Source organism: Syngnathus acus, chromosome 10 (assembly GCF_901709675.1).
Source record: "Syngnathus acus chromosome 10, fSynAcu1.2, whole genome shotgun sequence".
Taxonomy (NCBI): Eukaryota; Metazoa; Chordata; class Actinopteri; order Syngnathiformes; family Syngnathidae; genus Syngnathus; species Syngnathus acus.
The window spans coordinates 2,205,779-2,223,159 of NC_051095.1; the positions used below are offsets into that span (position 1 = coordinate 2,205,779).

At 49.8% G+C, this 17,381-nt stretch overlaps 1 protein-coding gene across 1 annotated transcript in view; it reads right to left on the reverse strand.

Annotated features, from left to right (window-relative positions):
- LOC119129646 (C-type mannose receptor 2-like) overlaps positions 1-17,381 on the reverse strand; it is a 902,042-nt gene that overhangs the window by 316,906 nt on the left and 567,755 nt on the right. The window contains exons 28-35 of the mRNA XM_037263000.1: positions 17,273-17,308; positions 17,045-17,191; positions 16,739-16,858; positions 16,560-16,670; positions 16,455-16,490; positions 15,815-16,035; positions 15,630-15,742; positions 15,400-15,521 (exon numbers count right to left, since the gene is read on the reverse strand). Coding sequence (XP_037118895.1) covers positions 15,400-15,521; positions 15,630-15,742; positions 15,815-16,035; positions 16,455-16,490; positions 16,560-16,670; positions 16,739-16,858; positions 17,045-17,191; positions 17,273-17,308 — 906 coding nt within the window. The remainder of the gene's footprint in view (positions 1-15,399; positions 15,522-15,629; positions 15,743-15,814; positions 16,036-16,454; positions 16,491-16,559; positions 16,671-16,738; positions 16,859-17,044; positions 17,192-17,272; positions 17,309-17,381) is intronic.

Here is a 17,381-nt window from a genome sequence, read left to right on the forward strand (position 1 = left end):
ATGTTAATATTAGCCAACGACTTTGGATTTCTAAACGAGCAAACATCCGGAATACATCATGTTGTTTACTTGAGTGCACATTGAAAGAAAAGAAAAAAAAACTTGCCAGGCATATTTACTCTTTTCAACACACAAATTTACAAAGTTCACAAAATTCCTCCTCGGCCCAATCACATGGCGTACACTGCAGCCAGACAATAAAAAGGCCTTTCAAAAAGAAACTTCCTCAGCTGACTAATAAATTATGCTGGAGACAGAGGGCCGCCATTGAGCTGGGCTGACCAATCGAACCACACTAAGGCTTGAAAGGCAATAAAGAAAGACAAACATGGTGGAATGCGCTTCCACAAGAGGTTACTTCCAACAGGAAAGCCTAAAGCTTGTTTGTGTGTGTGTGTGTGTGTGTGTGTGTGTGTGTGTGTATTGTGTCCGCGCTTTTGATTAAGCAGTCATGTTTATATAAAATAATAAGGGGATTTACACATACGTATATGAAGATGAAAAAGTTTGTCTAAGCTAACAGAATATGAACACATTGCCGTTTCTCCCACTTCATTGTTCAAAATATTTCATTCAACCAAATCCATTGAGAGTTCATTGAAAAAAATGTGCCTTTTGTTTTTAAATTTAGCACACAAAAAAATGGTGGTAGGGATGAACTGAAGAGTGGAGCTGCCACGGTTTGAATCAGTCGAAAAATGTAGAAAAAAAGACCCTGAATCGTAATCAATTGCTTTTATTTTGAAATTTTTACAACGACAGTGAAAACCAACATTTTTCTGACTGCAGCGATTGATTAAAACACTGCAATCAGTAATCAAAAATGTAAGAAGTGGATATAAATCGACATGATATACAGTGAATTGTAGATGCGGTAACGTAGCGTAGAAATAACGACAGTCAAAACCAGCATTTTCCTGACAGCAGCGATGGAGTCGAAAACTGCAATCGGTAATCAAAAATGCGATAACTGAATATACGTAAATTGACAGTGAATTGTAGATGCGGTAAGAGACCACAGAAAATGATGGAAAATACTGGATTACCTTTCCAGAGACATTTCTACAGTCGCAGACATCATTGGCAGTAACATAGCTCTCTAGTGATTCAAAATTCATTATTTGTAATCATACATTCTATAGAAGCTTTTCTTTCAAACAAAAAGCTGTCAAGTCCGGGCTCGCTTTTTAAAGGCGATGAGGACAAGACAACACGACACGAATAAAAACAAACTCATGAACGATAGCAATAACCGACTTTGGACTTTCATTGCAGCCTCGAGACTATTCTCGTCTCTCCCGTTCTTACGATCGGGCTCTTTGAAAGCACTGGAATTTCTGTACAATGTGTTTTGCTCTTTGAGTCAGTAACTTTACGAAAAGGCAGTCAAAGTTAAGTCAAGCGCGCAAAAAAAGAGAAAAGGACAAACCAAGTAGAGCCGAGTGTAAGTGAACATAGCACGTTCGTTCACATTGCATCTGGACACGACATCTAGTTGGCTGATAACAGCTAAGCTAAATGCTAAAAACACTTATGATAAGATAAGTTCTCTCTCCAGGCCTTCGGATATGTTGTCGGCCTTAGCTAGTGATATTTTTTGTCTTTTTGTGTTTTTTTTGTATTTGTTACAATGGTGATACTATTTCTTTGGAGCAGAGTAGGAAGGGCATTCAATCTTTGTCTTCGATGATGACTTTCTTGCATTGTCAATTTTCTCCATGGGCTCTTGGGCCGTTGGGAACTGACACAGCCAGGCGGACTCTACGGCGCCACCTGTGGCTCCGGTGAGGCAATTGGAAAATGCGCTGTGGGCATTTTGCACATGAAGCTGTTGACTTGGGAGCAGGACATTGGCTTCCATCTTCCAGTCTGAAAGAAAACAATCCATTTCAGTGGAGCGCAAAGCTCTTCTTCTTCCTAATGCTCATTTCAGGACGCACCTGCCGTAACACAGCCACGCAGTGTTGGTCAAGGCCGACGCGCTGGACGGGTTCTCCCGCGGCCCAGTGGGTGAAGGTCACCTCGTGGCGGTCCGACCACACCAACGTGCCGGGAAGCGCCAGGTCGTTCAGTCCGGTCCACATGTCGCTGGTTTCTGATGGGAGGGAACAGAGCTCTCATCCGGTTCTCAGATGTTGACGGGGACTGTTAATTAACGGTCGGGATGCGCACCAAGGTGGGAGACATTTTTCACTGACGCCTGCTCCATCTCGCTGCGGATGGACACCAGTTCCGCACCAAGACTACGGCAGAAGAGTTGCGCATCATCCCATTTCTTTTTGCCCTCAAATGTTTTGTAGCAGAAACCGGCAAACTCCTCCCAGTCAGGCGCTGCGCATCTGGGCTCTGCAGGCGAGACCCCGTGTGAGTTGTAGTCGTCATGACAGTTAGCATGAGATAAACAACTGGTTTTGGAACTCACCCCCGTCCGCAAACGTGTGAGACACACCCAGCGGGTCGATCAAACTGCAAATAGTAAAGCGATAATTAGCCGGTGGCTCTTCATGGGACTTTTCCGTGAAGGTCGGCCACTCACTGTCTGGAGGTGATCCCGTTCCCGGTGGAGCCCGTGTAGACTTGCTGTTTGGGAGCTCTCATCACAATACAATCTCCTCCGATGTCGTTCCGGATGACGCCGGCGTGAATGGCGGCCGCGCAGATGTGCGAGTCCTGCATTTACACAAAGTTGCAGTCACGGACGAGACGTCGACCGGTGGGTGGGCTCAGGCAATCCCCTACCTCCGAGTAGACCAATGTTCCAGCGGCAAAGTGTTCCTCTTTGCCACACCTGGGCGGACAGTAGAACCTGCAGAAGACACACATGTTGTGAAATTGACAACAGGCGGTCATGAAACATTCTGTCAGGCGTGACTCACGTCATCGAATCGGTGAAGCGGACGCTGTTGAACTTTCTGGCGCAGGTCGTCTCATCTGTCGGACAAAAGGCGAGAGTTCGTGGCATATTTTGCGGTTGTTGTTTTGGGCAACCAAAGCGGCCGCGGATTTCACCTTCATGTGCGCATCCCAAGATGTCAAAGCGGAGGCCAAATTCTGGACGATTCTCCAGCGGCAGGATGCGGACGTACTGAGCGAACGCGGGCGTCTCAAGCAAATGAGTCCCACCGCCGATGAACTAGAAATCGAATGTTTCCTTGTTTGTTGTGACAAGATGGGAGGATGAGGTCGCGGTCGACTCCATTGGCTCACCTTCCCGTCCGGGTGTTTGGTCCACTTCTTCCTATCAACGCTCAGTCTCATCTCAAGTGGGATGTTCCAGGAGCGAATATCGGTGCTATTGCAGCCCTGGGTCACGATCGCAGTCACCTTTCTCGTGTAGCTGAGGTTCACCAGGATCCAGCTGCCGAGGACTGGAGGGGGGCGGACAAAAGAACGCTCAGGAGGAGACCAAAGTGCCAAGCGGTCAATTTTCTACGCACCATTTTTTGACGGCTTCCAGCAGGACTCCCCGGTGAGGCGGGCTTTATCTGGGGTGGCGTCTTCCATTGAGGAGGAGGCTTTGAAGGAAGAGTCTGCGACGCTGCCGTCGGAGATGCCCAGACTGTCGAGACACACTGAGGACAGCCAAAAGTCATTTGAATTCGGAACGGATGCGTCAAATAAAAATCTGGCCATGGAGCCCCTTGGCATGGAACCCTAACCCTAACCCTAACCCTTGCATTGTTTTTCTGGGAATTTGAGGAGTCCTAGATTCAGCGCAGAGCGGAAGATCGCGAGACGGGAATCCCACCTTTGTGTTCACAGCTATAGACCATCTGCAGATATTTGGAGGGGGCAGGGCAGGACTTGTCCTCCAAAACCTCAATGTGGCATTTTTGCTGGCTGTTGCACATTTTCCTGTAGCGAGGGACGATGCCTTCCACTGAGCAGGTGGTCTCTGCAAGTTACAACACATTGGTGAGTATGAGCATTGATGCACTGGAATGAGGAACCAAACGAGCATCTGAACGGTTTGTAAGCATTGCTTCATTTTCATGAAGTTTCGTAGCAGGTCAAAGTTGTTTGGAGACTTTCAGGAGAAAACCAAGCGAAAAGCGTCCAATGAGTCTTCAGAGGTAGGCGGACAAATGCCTTCATTGGCAAATGGTGGATTCTCAGCTCTTACCGTTTTCCAATGAGTCGTCGTCGTCGAATGAGTAGTCGTTGAATGAGTCGCCGTCCTCCTGGCAAACGTCGTCACTCCGCCGACCGTAAAAGGCGGACTGGATGCTGATGCGGCTTTGCTTCTGACCCTCAGCCTCACACACGAGGTCAGCAGAATGCTTGTTGCAGACAAGGATCTCCTTAAAGCCTGCCAAAGCATCGTCGTGTCATTTTATGTCTCGCGTCCCTTGAAGCCAACGTTCAAGGAGACTTACCGTCATGAGGCCGTGGCGCTTTTGCCGTGTTTCCTGCAAGACAAAAGCCATAGGAGCGAGTCGGCACGTTGTGAGGATCGGCTGAGCGTTCCCGCGTCTTACCTCGTTTCTTGCACACGTAGCCTCTCTTCTTCCGGCAATTGTCAAACTTCCAGCGCCCGTTGCTTGTGAGTAAGGAAAGACAAGACGCACTAGAGAGGTCACCGGGATCACCTGGAAGGAGACGACAGATACTCAGCTCCATTCCTCCGCAACATCGCAGACAAACATCGATTGGGTTTTTGAGCCACCTCCGTCCATGACGACGTAACCCAACGGGGATCCGTCAGTCCACCCGCTGCCGTCTTTCGTGATGTTGTTGCTGACGCCCAACCACAGAGAGGGAGCGCTCGGCAGTAAAGTGTACAGACCTTTGGAGGTAAATGGTCAAATGTGGAACAAGAGATTGGAACAGTGCACGTTGGGGGAATTCAACAGCCCTGATCGTGACCAGACAGACGGACAGCCTACTTTGTATAAATGCCTGTTCTTGTGAGTCGGTGATGCTGAGCAGGTCTCCTCCGCGGCGGAGGCAGTCGTCTCGCGCCTCCGTCCAGGCCTTGGCGTGCCAGCGTTGGATCAGGTAGCAGAAGTCGGAGGAGGGTCGGTCCTGCCACCAGCCGCACTTTGCACTCCGGCCTGCAAGCGAGAGTGGAGTCACTTGAGGGCAAACGGGCGACGAGAGAACACACGTGGACTGGCGGGTGGGACGCCCACCTGGCGGCGGAGGAAGAAGAAAGTCTTGGACCTTGGCTGCAAGGAAAAGAGAGGACACATTAGCACTCTTAGCTTTGCCTTAAAATGTAAAGTGCTTTCCAAATGAAATTTATTTATTTATTTATTTATCTATTTTTATTTATTTATTTATTTATTTATTAATTTTCATGATTAATTTATTTATTATTGTCGTTATTATATTTATTATTATTATCATTATTATTGAGAGGTGCAAAGTAAGTGGCCGTCATTTGCTGACCTTTTTTACAGATGAATGGACGAGCATTGGTGCAGGGCCGGTCCTCAAGTTGTCCAGTCTGCGACAAGGCAGCGCAGTCTCCCCGTCCGGCCGGCCTGTTTGGGACCCACGTGATGTTGCCCTGCGGACGACACGCCAGACGTGACTTTGGCGCGTTTGGTCTCGCTCGCCACCACCGCATTTGCTCCAAAATGATGAGTCCTTTTTTCCTTCCACTAATCAACACTTTCCCACAGTATGACTTAAATTCATTGGACAATTTCCATCCACTTAAATCATAACTTGAGTTTCAGACTCAATTTTATATTCTCAGAAATGAGCGACTTGGCTTTTGTCCTCACTTGGACTTTTTGCCCTCTGATATGACACCTTCCTTCTGGGCCAGTGACAACTTTTGCAGACTGCTCTAAACGTTTGGCTTACTGTAGGTGTTGCGTCGCTCCACTCAAAGTTGCCCTTGTTCTTCTTGAGTCCCACCCAAGATTGGAATCCTCCTACATATGGCGCGTGAGCTTGAGGAAATCACAAAAAGCGAGAAGAGCATTCAAACGTGTCAGACGTTGGGAAACGCTGGGGCGATAGCTGGCATCGGTAGTTTGACCCGGGCGCTCACCAGCCAAGAATTTGCCCTCGTCCCATGAGAGGACACTGGCCAGGTGACCTTTCCATATTCCGCAGAATGTCTCGGCCCCCTCCCAAGTTCGCATCACCCCCTCAAAGTGATAGCAGGAGCCCTTGTACAGGAAGTCGCCAGTGTCGCAATAGGAAGCTGAAGCCGGCAAGAAACATGGATTACAAAACCAGAAGGGGACCCTGCAGGTGTGAAAAGAAAGAAGCGTCGCTGCTACTCACTCTCCACTCGATGGTAGCCCAATCCGTAGTCTTTGTATGAACACAGCCGACCCACCGGGCAGTCTGCAAGAGGACGACGTGATTGCATTTTTTCCTCCTATCACCGCCAACAATACAACGGTCGTGCACACTTACCATCGGGCGACCTCTCGCACATGTACGGTAAGGAGGATCCGCACGATCCATGTCTCCACTTGCCAGGCTGACTGCTGTCGTGCACACCTTGGTTGACGTAGGCGCAGGAACCAACGCTGGCACTGTCGGGAGAAGTGGGAGGAAATGAGACACACATCTGACAAACGGTCCAAATCGGAGGCTTTTCCCATCTTTCTCGGCAAAAGAGAATTTTACGTCAATACACGTGCTCACCCAAATTTCGCAAATCTCGCCATGTGCCCTGACGGACAATGAAAGGACGCAAAGAGGTGACCTTCTTACCTCCCGTCTTGACGCGAGTCCCTGTTGGTGTAGGTCGGCGTCACACCGGTGTCGGACCAAGTCAGCAGTTTTTCTCCTGCTTCGGAAAACTGACACCAGGCCTCGTCGCAGTTCTGCAGAGTCCAAAGCCGCTGTCAATGGCGTAGCAATAGCCAGCCAACGGCCGTTAGCACTTTGGTCTCACCAGATTGGAGAGTCCGATCCAGAAGGGCTTGTCGCCCATTTGCTTCTTCACAAAGCTTTCCTCGTAAGACGAGGTGATGGAGACAAGGTTGCCGCCCTCCCAGATGCAGTCGTAACGGGCCCCCAGCCACCCGTTGGTTTTCTCCATCTTCTTGTAGCACTTGGAGCGGTGAGAACTCCATCCGTTGACTGTGTCACATGGTGACTGACGATCGGCTAATACTGATGAAACAGCAAAATTGTCTTGGTCACTTTTCAGCTTTTTGTGAAAAACACAAATTCAGCAAACAGACAAGAATGCAGTCGGCCGAATTCAGCTTTTGCCAACGTGATCAATTCGCGAATGGACGAGTCACCCATGGTATAGTCACCATTGCATAACCCTCAATAGCTTACAGCCTCAATTCTTTACGCTAGGAAAATAACAAAAGAAGACAAGCATCGTCATGCCATTTTTGTCTCCCGTCGTTGGAAGTCACTGTTCAAGGAGACGTACCGTCATGAGGCTGCTGCGGCGGTTTTGGAATGTTTCCTGCAAGACAAAAGCCAAAGTAGCGAGTCAGCACGTTGTGAGAATCAGCCAAGCGTCGCCGCGTCTTACCTCGTTTCTTGCAGATGTAGCCTCCCTTCTTCCGGCAATCGTCAAACTTCCAGCGGCCGTTGCTCGTGAGCAAGGAAAGACAGGACGCACCAGTGAGGTCACCGGGGTCATCTGGAAGGAGACGACAGATGCTCAGCTCCATTTCTCGCAGACAAACATCGATTGGGTTTTTGAAGCCACCTCTGTCCATGACGATGTAAACGAACGGAGATCCGTCAATCCACTTGCTGCCGTCTTTGGTGACGTTGTTGTCGACGCCCAACCACAGAGAGGGAGCGCTCGGCAGAAAAGTGTGCAGACCTTTGGAGGTAAATGGTCAAATGTGTAGCAAGAGTTTGAAACAGTCCACGTTGGGGGAATTCAACAGCTCTGATTGCGACCGGACAGACAGCCTACTCTGTATGAAGGTCTGTTCTATTGAGTCGGCGATGCTGAGAAGGTCTCCTCCGCGGCGAAGGCAGTCGTCTCGCGCCTCCTCCCAAGTCTTGGTGGGCTTGCGTTGAATCAGGTAGCAGAAGTCGGAGGAGGGTCGCTCCAGCCACCAGCCGCACTTTGCACTCCAGCCTGCAAGCGAGAGTCGAGTCACTTGAGGGCAAACGGGCGACGAGAGAACACACGTGGACTGGCGGGTGGGACGCCCACCTGGCGGCGGAGGAAGAAGAAAGTCTCGGACCTTGGCTGCAAGGAAAAGAGAGGACACATTAGCACTCTTAGCTTTGCCTTAAAATGTAAAATGCTTTTCAAATGAAATTTATTTATTTATTTATTTATTTATTTATTTATTTATTTATTTATTTATTTATTTATTTATTTATTTATTTATTTATTTTTTTATTTTCATGATTAATTTATTTATTATTGTCGTTATTATATTTATTATTATTATCATTATTATTGAGAGGTGCAAAGTAAGTGGCCGTCATTTGCTGACCTTTTTTACAGATGAATGGCCGAGCATTGGTGCAGGGCCGGTCCTCAAGTTGTCCAGTCTGCGACAAGGCAGCGCAGTCTCCACGTCCGGCCGGCCTGTTTGGGACCCACGTGATGTTGCCCTGCGGACGACACGCCAGACGTGACTTTGGCGCGTTTGGTCTCGCTCGCCACCACCGCATTTGCTCCAAAATGATGAGTCCTTTTTTCCTTCCACTAATCAACACTTTCCCACAGTATGACTTAAATTCATTGGACAATTTCCATCCACTTAAATCATAACTTGAGTTTCAGACTCAATTTTATATTCTAAGAAATGAGCGACTTGGCTTTTGAACTCACTTGGACTTTTTGCCCTCTGATATGACACCTTCCTTCTGGGCCAGTGACAACTTTTGCAGACTGCTCTAAACGTTTGGCTTACTGTGGGTGTTGCGTCGCTCCACTCAAAGTTGCCCTTGTTCTTCTTGAGTCCCACCCAAGATTGGAATCCTCCTACATATGGCGCGTGAGCTGGAGGAAATCACAAAAAGCGAGAAGAGCATTCAAACGTGTCAGACGTTGGGAAACGTTGGGGGGGGGGTGAGAGCTGGCATCGGCAGTTTGACCCTGGCGCTCACCAGCCAAGAATTTGCCCTCGTCCCATGAGAGGACACTGGCCAGGTGACCTTTCCATATTCCGCAGAATGTCTCGGCCCCCTCCCAAGTTCGCATCACCCCCTCAAAGTGATAGCAGGAGCCCTTGTACAGGAAGTCGCCAGTGTCGCAATAGGAAGCTGAAGCCGGCAAGAAACATGGATTACAAAACCAGAAGGGGACCCTGCAGGTGTGAAAAGAAAGAAGCGTCGCTGCTACTCACTCTCCACTCGATGGTAGCCCAATCCGTAGTCTTTGTATGAACACAGCCGACCCACCGGGCAGTCTGCAAGAGGACGACGTGATTGCATTTTTTCCTCCTATCACCGCCAACAATACAACGGTCGTGCACACTTACCGTCGGGCGACCTCTCGCACATGTACGGCAAGGAGGATCCGCACGATCCATGTCTCCACTTGCCAGGCTGACTGCTGTCGTGCACACCTTGGTTGACGTAGGCGCAGGAACCAACGCTGGCACTGTCGGGAGAAGTGGGAGGAAATGAGACACACATCTGACAAACGGTCCAAATCGGAGGCTTTTCCCATCTTTCTCGGCAAAAGAGAATTTTACGTCAATACACGTGCTCACCCAAATTTCGCAAATCTCGCCATGTGCCCTGACGGACAATGAAAGGACGCAAAGAGGTGACCTTCTTACCTTCCGTCTTGACGCGAGTCCCTGTTGGTGTAGGTCGGCGTCACACCGGTGTCGGACCAAGTCAGCAGTTTTTCTCCTGCTTCGGAAAACTGACACCAGGCCTCGTCGCAGTTCTGCAGAGTCCAAAGCCGCTGTCAATGGCGTAGCAATAGCCAGCCAACGGCCGCTAGCACTTTGGTCTTACCAGATTGGAGAGTCCGATCCAGAAGGGCTTGTCGCCCATTTGCCTCTTCACGAAGTCTTCCTGGTCCTTGGAGGTGATGGAAACAAGGTCGCCGCCCTCCCAGAGGCAGTCGTAACGGGCCCCCAGCCACCCGTTGGTTTTCTCCATCTTCTTGTAGCACTTGGAGCGGTGAGAACTCCATCCGTTGACTGTGTCACATGGTGACTGACGATCGGCTAATACTGATGAAACAGCAAAATTGTCTTGGTCAATTTTCAGCTTTTTGTGAAAAACACAAATTCAGCAAACAGACAAGAATGCAGTCGGCCGAATTCAGCTTTTGCCAACGTGATCAATTCGCGAATGGACCAGTCACCCATGGTATAGTCACCATTGCATAACCCTCAATAGCTTACAGCCTCAATTCTTTACGCTAGGAAAATAACAAAAGAAGACAAGCATCGTCATGCCATTTTTGTCTCCCGTCGTTGGAAGTCACTGTTCAAGGAGACGTACCGTCATGAGGCTGCTGCGGCGGTTTTGGAATGTTTCCTGCAAGACAAAAGCCAAAGTAGCGAGTCAGCACGTTGTGAGAATCAGCCAAGCGTCGCCGCGTCTTACCTCGTTTCTTGCAGATGTAGCCTCCCTTCTTCCGGCAATCGTCAAACTTCCAGCGGCCGTTGCTCGTGAGCAAGGAAAGACAGGACGCACCAGTGAGGTCACCGGGGTCATCTGGAAGGAGACGACAGATGCTCAGCTCCATTTCTCGCAGACAAACATCGATTGGGTTTTTGAAGCCACCTCTGTCCATGACGATGTAAACGAACGGAGATCCGTCAATCCACTTGCTGCCGTCTTTGGTGACGTTGTTGTCGACGCCCAACCACAGAGAGGGAGCGCTCGGCAGAAAAGTGTGCAGACCTTTGGAGGTAAATGGTCAAATGTGTAGCAAGAGTTTGAAACAGTCCACGTTGGGGGAATTCAACAGCTCTGATTGCGACCGGACAGACAGCCTACTCTGTATGAAGGTCTGTTCTATTGAGTCGGCGATGCTGAGAAGGTCTCCTCCGCGGCGAAGGCAGTCGTCTCGCGCCTCCTCCCAAGTCTTGGTGGGCTTGCGTTGAATCAGGTAGCAGAAGTCGGAGGAGGGTCGCTCCAGCCACCAGCCGCACTTTGCACTCCAGCCTGCAAGCGAGAGTCGAGTCACTTGAGGGCAAACGGGCGACGAGAGAACACACGTGGACTGGCGGGTGGGACGCCCACCTGGCGGCGGAGGAAGAAGAAAGTCTCGGACCTTGGCTGCAAGGAAAAGAGAGGACACATTAGCACTCTTAGCTTTGCCTTAAAATGTAAAATGCTTTTCAAATGAAATTTATTTATTTATTTATTTATTTATTTATTTATTTATTTATTTATTTATTTATTTATTTATTTATTTATTTATTTTTTTATTTTCATGATTAATTTATTTATTATTGTCGTTATTATATTTATTATTATTATCATTATTATTGAGAGGTGCAAAGTAAGTGGCCGTCATTTGCTGACCTTTTTTACAGATGAATGGCCGAGCATTGGTGCAGGGCCGGTCCTCAAGTTGTCCAGTCTGCGACAAGGCAGCGCAGTCTCCACGTCCGGCCGGCCTGTTTGGGACCCACGTGATGTTGCCCTGCGGACGACACGCCAGACGTGACTTTGGCGCGTTTGGTCTCGCTCGCCACCACCGCATTTGCTCCAAAATGATGAGTCCTTTTTTCCTTCCACTAATCAACACTTTCCCACAGTATGACTTAAATTCATTGGACAATTTCCATCCACTTAAATCATAACTTGAGTTTCAGACTCAATTTTATATTCTAAGAAATGAGCGACTTGGCTTTTGAACTCACTTGGACTTTTTGCCCTCTGATATGACACCTTCCTTCTGGGCCAGTGACAACTTTTGCAGACTGCTCTAAACGTTTGGCTTACTGTGGGTGTTGCGTCGCTCCACTCAAAGTTGCCCTTGTTCTTCTTGAGTCCCACCCAAGATTGGAATCCTCCTACATATGGCGCGTGAGCTGGAGGAAATCACAAAAAGCGAGAAGAGCATTCAAACGTGTCAGACGTTGGGAAACGTTGGGGGGGGGGTGAGAGCTGGCATCGGCAGTTTGACCCTGGCGCTCACCAGCCAAGAATTTGCCCTCGTCCCATGAGAGGACACTGGCCAGGTGACCTTTCCATATTCCGCAGAATGTCTCGGCCCCCTCCCAAGTTCGCATCACCCCCTCAAAGTGATAGCAGGAGCCCTTGTACAGGAAGTCGCCAGTGTCGCAATAGGAAGCTGAAGCCGGCAAGAAACATGGATTACAAAACCAGAAGGGGACCCTGCAGGTGTGAAAAGAAAGAAGCGTCGCTGCTACTCACTCTCCACTCGATGGTAGCCCAATCCGTAGTCTTTGTATGAACACAGCCGACCCACCGGGCAGTCTGCAAGAGGACGACGTGATTGCATTTTTTCCTCCTATCACCGCCAACAATACAACGGTCGTGCACACTTACCGTCGGGCGACCTCTCGCACATGTACGGCAAGGAGGATCCGCACGATCCATGTCTCCACTTGCCAGGCTGACTGCTGTCGTGCACACCTTGGTTGACGTAGGCGCAGGAACCAACGCTGGCACTGTCGGGAGAAGTGGGAGGAAATGAGACACACATCTGACAAACGGTCCAAATCGGAGGCTTTTCCCATCTTTCTCGGCAAAAGAGAATTTTACGTCAATACACGTGCTCACCCAAATTTCGCAAATCTCGCCATGTGCCCTGACGGACAATGAAAGGACGCAAAGAGGTGACCTTCTTACCTTCCGTCTTGACGCGAGTCCCTGTTGGTGTAGGTCGGCGTCACACCGGTGTCGGACCAAGTCAGCAGTTTTTCTCCTGCTTCGGAAAACTGACACCAGGCCTCGTCGCAGTTCTGCAGAGTCCAAAGCCGCTGTCAATGGCGTAGCAATAGCCAGCCAACGGCCGCTAGCACTTTGGTCTTACCAGATTGGAGAGTCCGATCCAGAAGGGCTTGTCGCCCATTTGCTTCTTCACAAAGCTTTCCTCGTAAGACGAGGTGATGGAGACAAGGTTGCCGCCCTCCCAGATGCAGTCGTAACGGGCCCCCAGCCACCCGTTGGTTTTCTCCATCTTCTTGTAGCACTTGGAGCCGTGAGAACTCCACCCGTTGACCGTGTCACATGGTGACTGACGATCGGCTAATACTGATGAAACAGCAAAATTGTCTTGGTCACTTTTCAGCTTTTTGTGAAAAACACAAATTCAGCAAACAGACAAGAATGCAGTCGGCCGAATTCAGCTTTTGCCAACGTGATCAATTCGCGAATGGACGAGTCACCCATGGTATAGTCACCATTGCATAACCCTCAATAGCTTACAGCCTCAATTCTTTACGCTAGGAAAATAACAAAAGAAGACAAGCATCGTCATGTCATTTTTGTCTCCCGTCGTTGGAAGTCACTGTTCAAGGAGACGTACCGTCATGAGGCTGCTGCGGCGGTTTTGGAATGTTTCCTGCAAGACAAAAGCCAAAGTAGCGAGTCAGCACGTTGTGAGGATCAGCTGAGCGTCGCCGCGTCTTACCTCGTTTCTTGCAGATGTAGCCTCCCTTCTTCCGGCAATCGTCAAACTTCCAGCGGCCGTTGCTCGTGAGCAAGGAAAGACAGGACGCACCAGAGAGGTCACCGGGGTCATCTGGAAGGAGACGACAGATGCTCAGCTCCATTTCTCGCAGACAAACATCGATTGGGTTTTTGAAGCCACCTCTGTCCATGACGATGTAAACGAACGGAGATCCGTCAATCCACTTGCTGCCGTCTTTGGTGACGTTGTTGTCGACGCCCAACCACAGAGAGGGAGCGCTCGGCAGAAAAGTGTGCAGACCTTTGGAGGTAAATGGTCAAATGTGTAGCAAGAGTTTGAAACAGTCCACGTTGGGGGAATTCAACAGCTCTGATTGCGACCGGACAGACAGCCTACTCTGTATGAAGGTCTGTTCTATTGAGTCGGCGATGCTGAGAAGGTCTCCTCCGCGGCGAAGGCAGTCGTCTCGCGCCTCCTCCCAAGTTTTGGTGGGCTTGCGTTGAATCAGGTAGCAGAAGTCGGAGGAGGGTCGCTCCAGCCACCAGCCGCACTTTGCACTCCGGCCTGCAAGCGAGAGTGGAGTCACTTGAGGGCAAACGGGCGACAAAAGAACACACGTCGACTGGCGGGTGGAACGCCCACCTGGCGGCGGAGGAAGAAGAAAGTCTTGGACCTTGGCTGCAAGGAAGGAAAAGAGAGGACTCATTAGCACTCTTCGATTTTCCTTAAAAGGTAAAGTGCATTATATATCAAAGGTATGATTATGATGATGAGAGAGCAGATGGAAGTGCAAAGTGAGTGGTCGTCATTTGCTGACCTTTTTTACAGACGAATGGCTGAATATTGGTGCAGGGCCAGTCCTCAAGTTTTCCAGTCTGCGACAAGGCAGCGCAGTCACCCCGTCCGTCCGGCCTGTTTGGGACCCACGTGATGTTGCCCTGCGGACGACACGCCAGACGTGACTTTGGCGCGTTTGGTCTCGCTTGCCACCACCGCATTTGCTCCAAAATGATGAGTCTTGTTTTCCTCCCACTAATCAACACTTTCCCACAGTATGACTTGAATTCATTGGACAATTTTCATCCACTTAAATCACAACTTGAGTTTCAGACTCATTTATTCTCAGAAGTGAGTGACTTTGACTTGTGAAAATCTGCATTTTAATCATACATGATTTATTTTTTCACTTCATTTAATTTTATTCTCATAACTTCACAACTTTGTCCTTGTTAATGCCCCATCTCATTAACACCTTCAATGTTTATCTCTTCTTGGAACATGACGGGCATTCTTGCCAAAGTCGAACTTTTGACTACTTTTGTAGGCCGCTCTAAACGTTTGGCTTACTGCAGGTGTTGCGTCGCTCCACTCAAAGTTGCCCTTGTTCTTCTTGAGTCCCACCCAAGATTGCAATCCTCCTATATTTGCCGCGTGAGCTTGAGGAAATCACAAAAAGCGAGAAGAGCATTCAAACGTGTCAGACATTGGGAAACGCTGGGGGAGGATAGCTGGCATCGGCAGTTTGACCCGGGCGCTCACCAGCCAAGAATTTGCCCTCGTCCCATGAGAGGACGCTGGCCAGGTGACCTTTCCATTCTTGGCAGAACTTCTCAGCATCCTTCCAAGTGCGCTCCATCGTCCCAAAGTGATAGCAAGAGCCCTTGTACAGGAAGTCGCCAGGGTCGCAGTAGGAAGCTGAAGCCGGCAAGAAACATGGATTACAAAACCACAAGGGGACGCTGCAGGTGTGAAAAGAAAGAAGAAGCGTCGCTGCCACTCACTCTCCACTCGATTGTAGCCGAATCCGTAGTCTTTGTAGGAACACAGCCGTCCCTCCGGGCAGTCTGCAGGAGGACGACGTGATTGCATTTTTTCCTCCTTTCAGCGTCAACATCGACACGGACGTGCACACTTACCGTCGGGCGACCGCTTGCACATGTACGCCAGTGAGGATCCGCACGAGCCATGTCTCCACTTGCCGGGCTGACTGGAGGAGTGCACACCTTGGTTGACGTACGCGCAGGCCTCAATGTTGGAGCTGTGGAGAAAAGTCATAAAAAAAACATACACACCCGAGGAACGGTTTTCCCTTCTTTCTCTGTGCCCCGCCTGACAATGAAAGAACGCAAAGAGGTGACCTTCTTACCTTCCGTCTTGACGCGAGTCCCTGTTGGCGTAGGCCGGGGTCACACCGGTGTCGGACCAAGTCAGCTTCTTTTCTCCTTCTTCAAAAAACTGACACCAGTCCTTGTTGCAGTCCTGCCGAAACCAATCCCGGTTGTCAGTCAACTACCGGTAGCGAGCCAACAGCAGCCTGCGCTTGCGTCTCACCAGATTGGAGAGTCCGATCCAGAAGGGCTTGTCGCCCATTTGCTTCTTCACAAAGCTTTCCTCGTAGATTGAGGAGATGGAGACCAGGTCGCCGCCCTCCCAGAGGCAGTCGTGACGAGCCCCCAGCCACCCGTTGGTTTTCTCCATCTTCTTGTAGCACTTGGAGGCGTGAGGATTCCATCCGTTGCTTATGTCACATGTTGCCTTAGGATCGGTCAATACTGATAAAACAGCAAAGTTGCCTTGGTCAATTTTCAACGTTTGGTGAAAAGCAGAAATTCAGCAAACAGGTAACAATGCAGTCGGTCGACCCAATTCAGTTTTAGCCAAATTGCGTCGCCTGCTTGACTGGCAATCCACAACTGACAAGTCTTTAGAAGGACACGGGCATTGAAAGCTATTAGCCTGAAAGAATACAGTCACAAGAGATAAACAAGGCCAGTTTCAAGATGCTGAATGATCTCAGAGAACCAACTCGGGCTGCCACAAATGATTATTTAGCTCATGGCTGCTGATCTTGCATAACCTTCATTCGCTTACAACCTGAATTCTTTACGCTAGGAAAATAAGAAAAGAAGACAAGCGTCGTCATGTCATTTTTGTCTCGTGTCGTTTGAAGTCACCGTTTAAGGAGACGTACCGTCATGAGGCTGCTGCGGCGGTTTTGGAATGTTTCCTGCAAGACAAAAGCCAAAGAAGCGAGTCAGCACGTTGTGAGAATCGGCCGGACGTCGCCGCGTCTTACCTCGTTTCTTGCACATGTAGCCTCTCTTCTTCCGGCAATCGTCAAACCTCCAGCGGCCGTTGCTTGTGAGCAGGGAAAGACAGGACGCACCAGAGGGGTCACCGGGGTCACCTGGAAGGAGACGACAGATGCTCAGCTCCATTCCTCGCAGACAAACATCGATTGGGTTTTTGAGCCACCTTCGTCCATGACGACGTAACCCAACGGGGATCCGTCAGTCCACCCGCTGCCGTATTTCGTGATGTTGTTGTTGATGCCCAACCACAGAGAGGGAGCGCTCGGCAGAAAAGTGTACAGACCTTTGGAGGTATAAATGGTCAAAGGAGTTTGAAACAGTCCACGTTGGGGGAATTCAACAGCTCTGATCGCGACCGGACGGACAGACAGACAGACAGACAGACAGACAGACGGACAGAAGGACAGACAGACGGCCGGCCGACCAGTCAGCCAGCTGGCCAGCCTACTTTGTATGAAGGCCTGTTCACTTGAGTCGGCGATACTGAGCAGGTCGCCTCCGTGGCGAAGGCAGTCGTCTCGCGCCTCCTTCCAGGCCTTGGTTGGCCTGTGTTGGATCAGGTAGCAGAAGTCGGAGGAGGGTGGGTTCTGCCACCAGCCGCACTTTGCACTCCGGCCTGCAAGTCAGAGTGGAGTCACTTGAGGGCAAACGGGCGACGAGAGACCACCGCACGTCGACTGCCGAGTGGGACGCCCACCTGCCGGCGGAGGAAGAAGAAAGTCTTGGACCTTGGCTGCAAGGAAGGAAAAGAGAGGACACATTAGCACTCTTCGATTTGCCTTAAATTGTAAAGTGCATTATATATC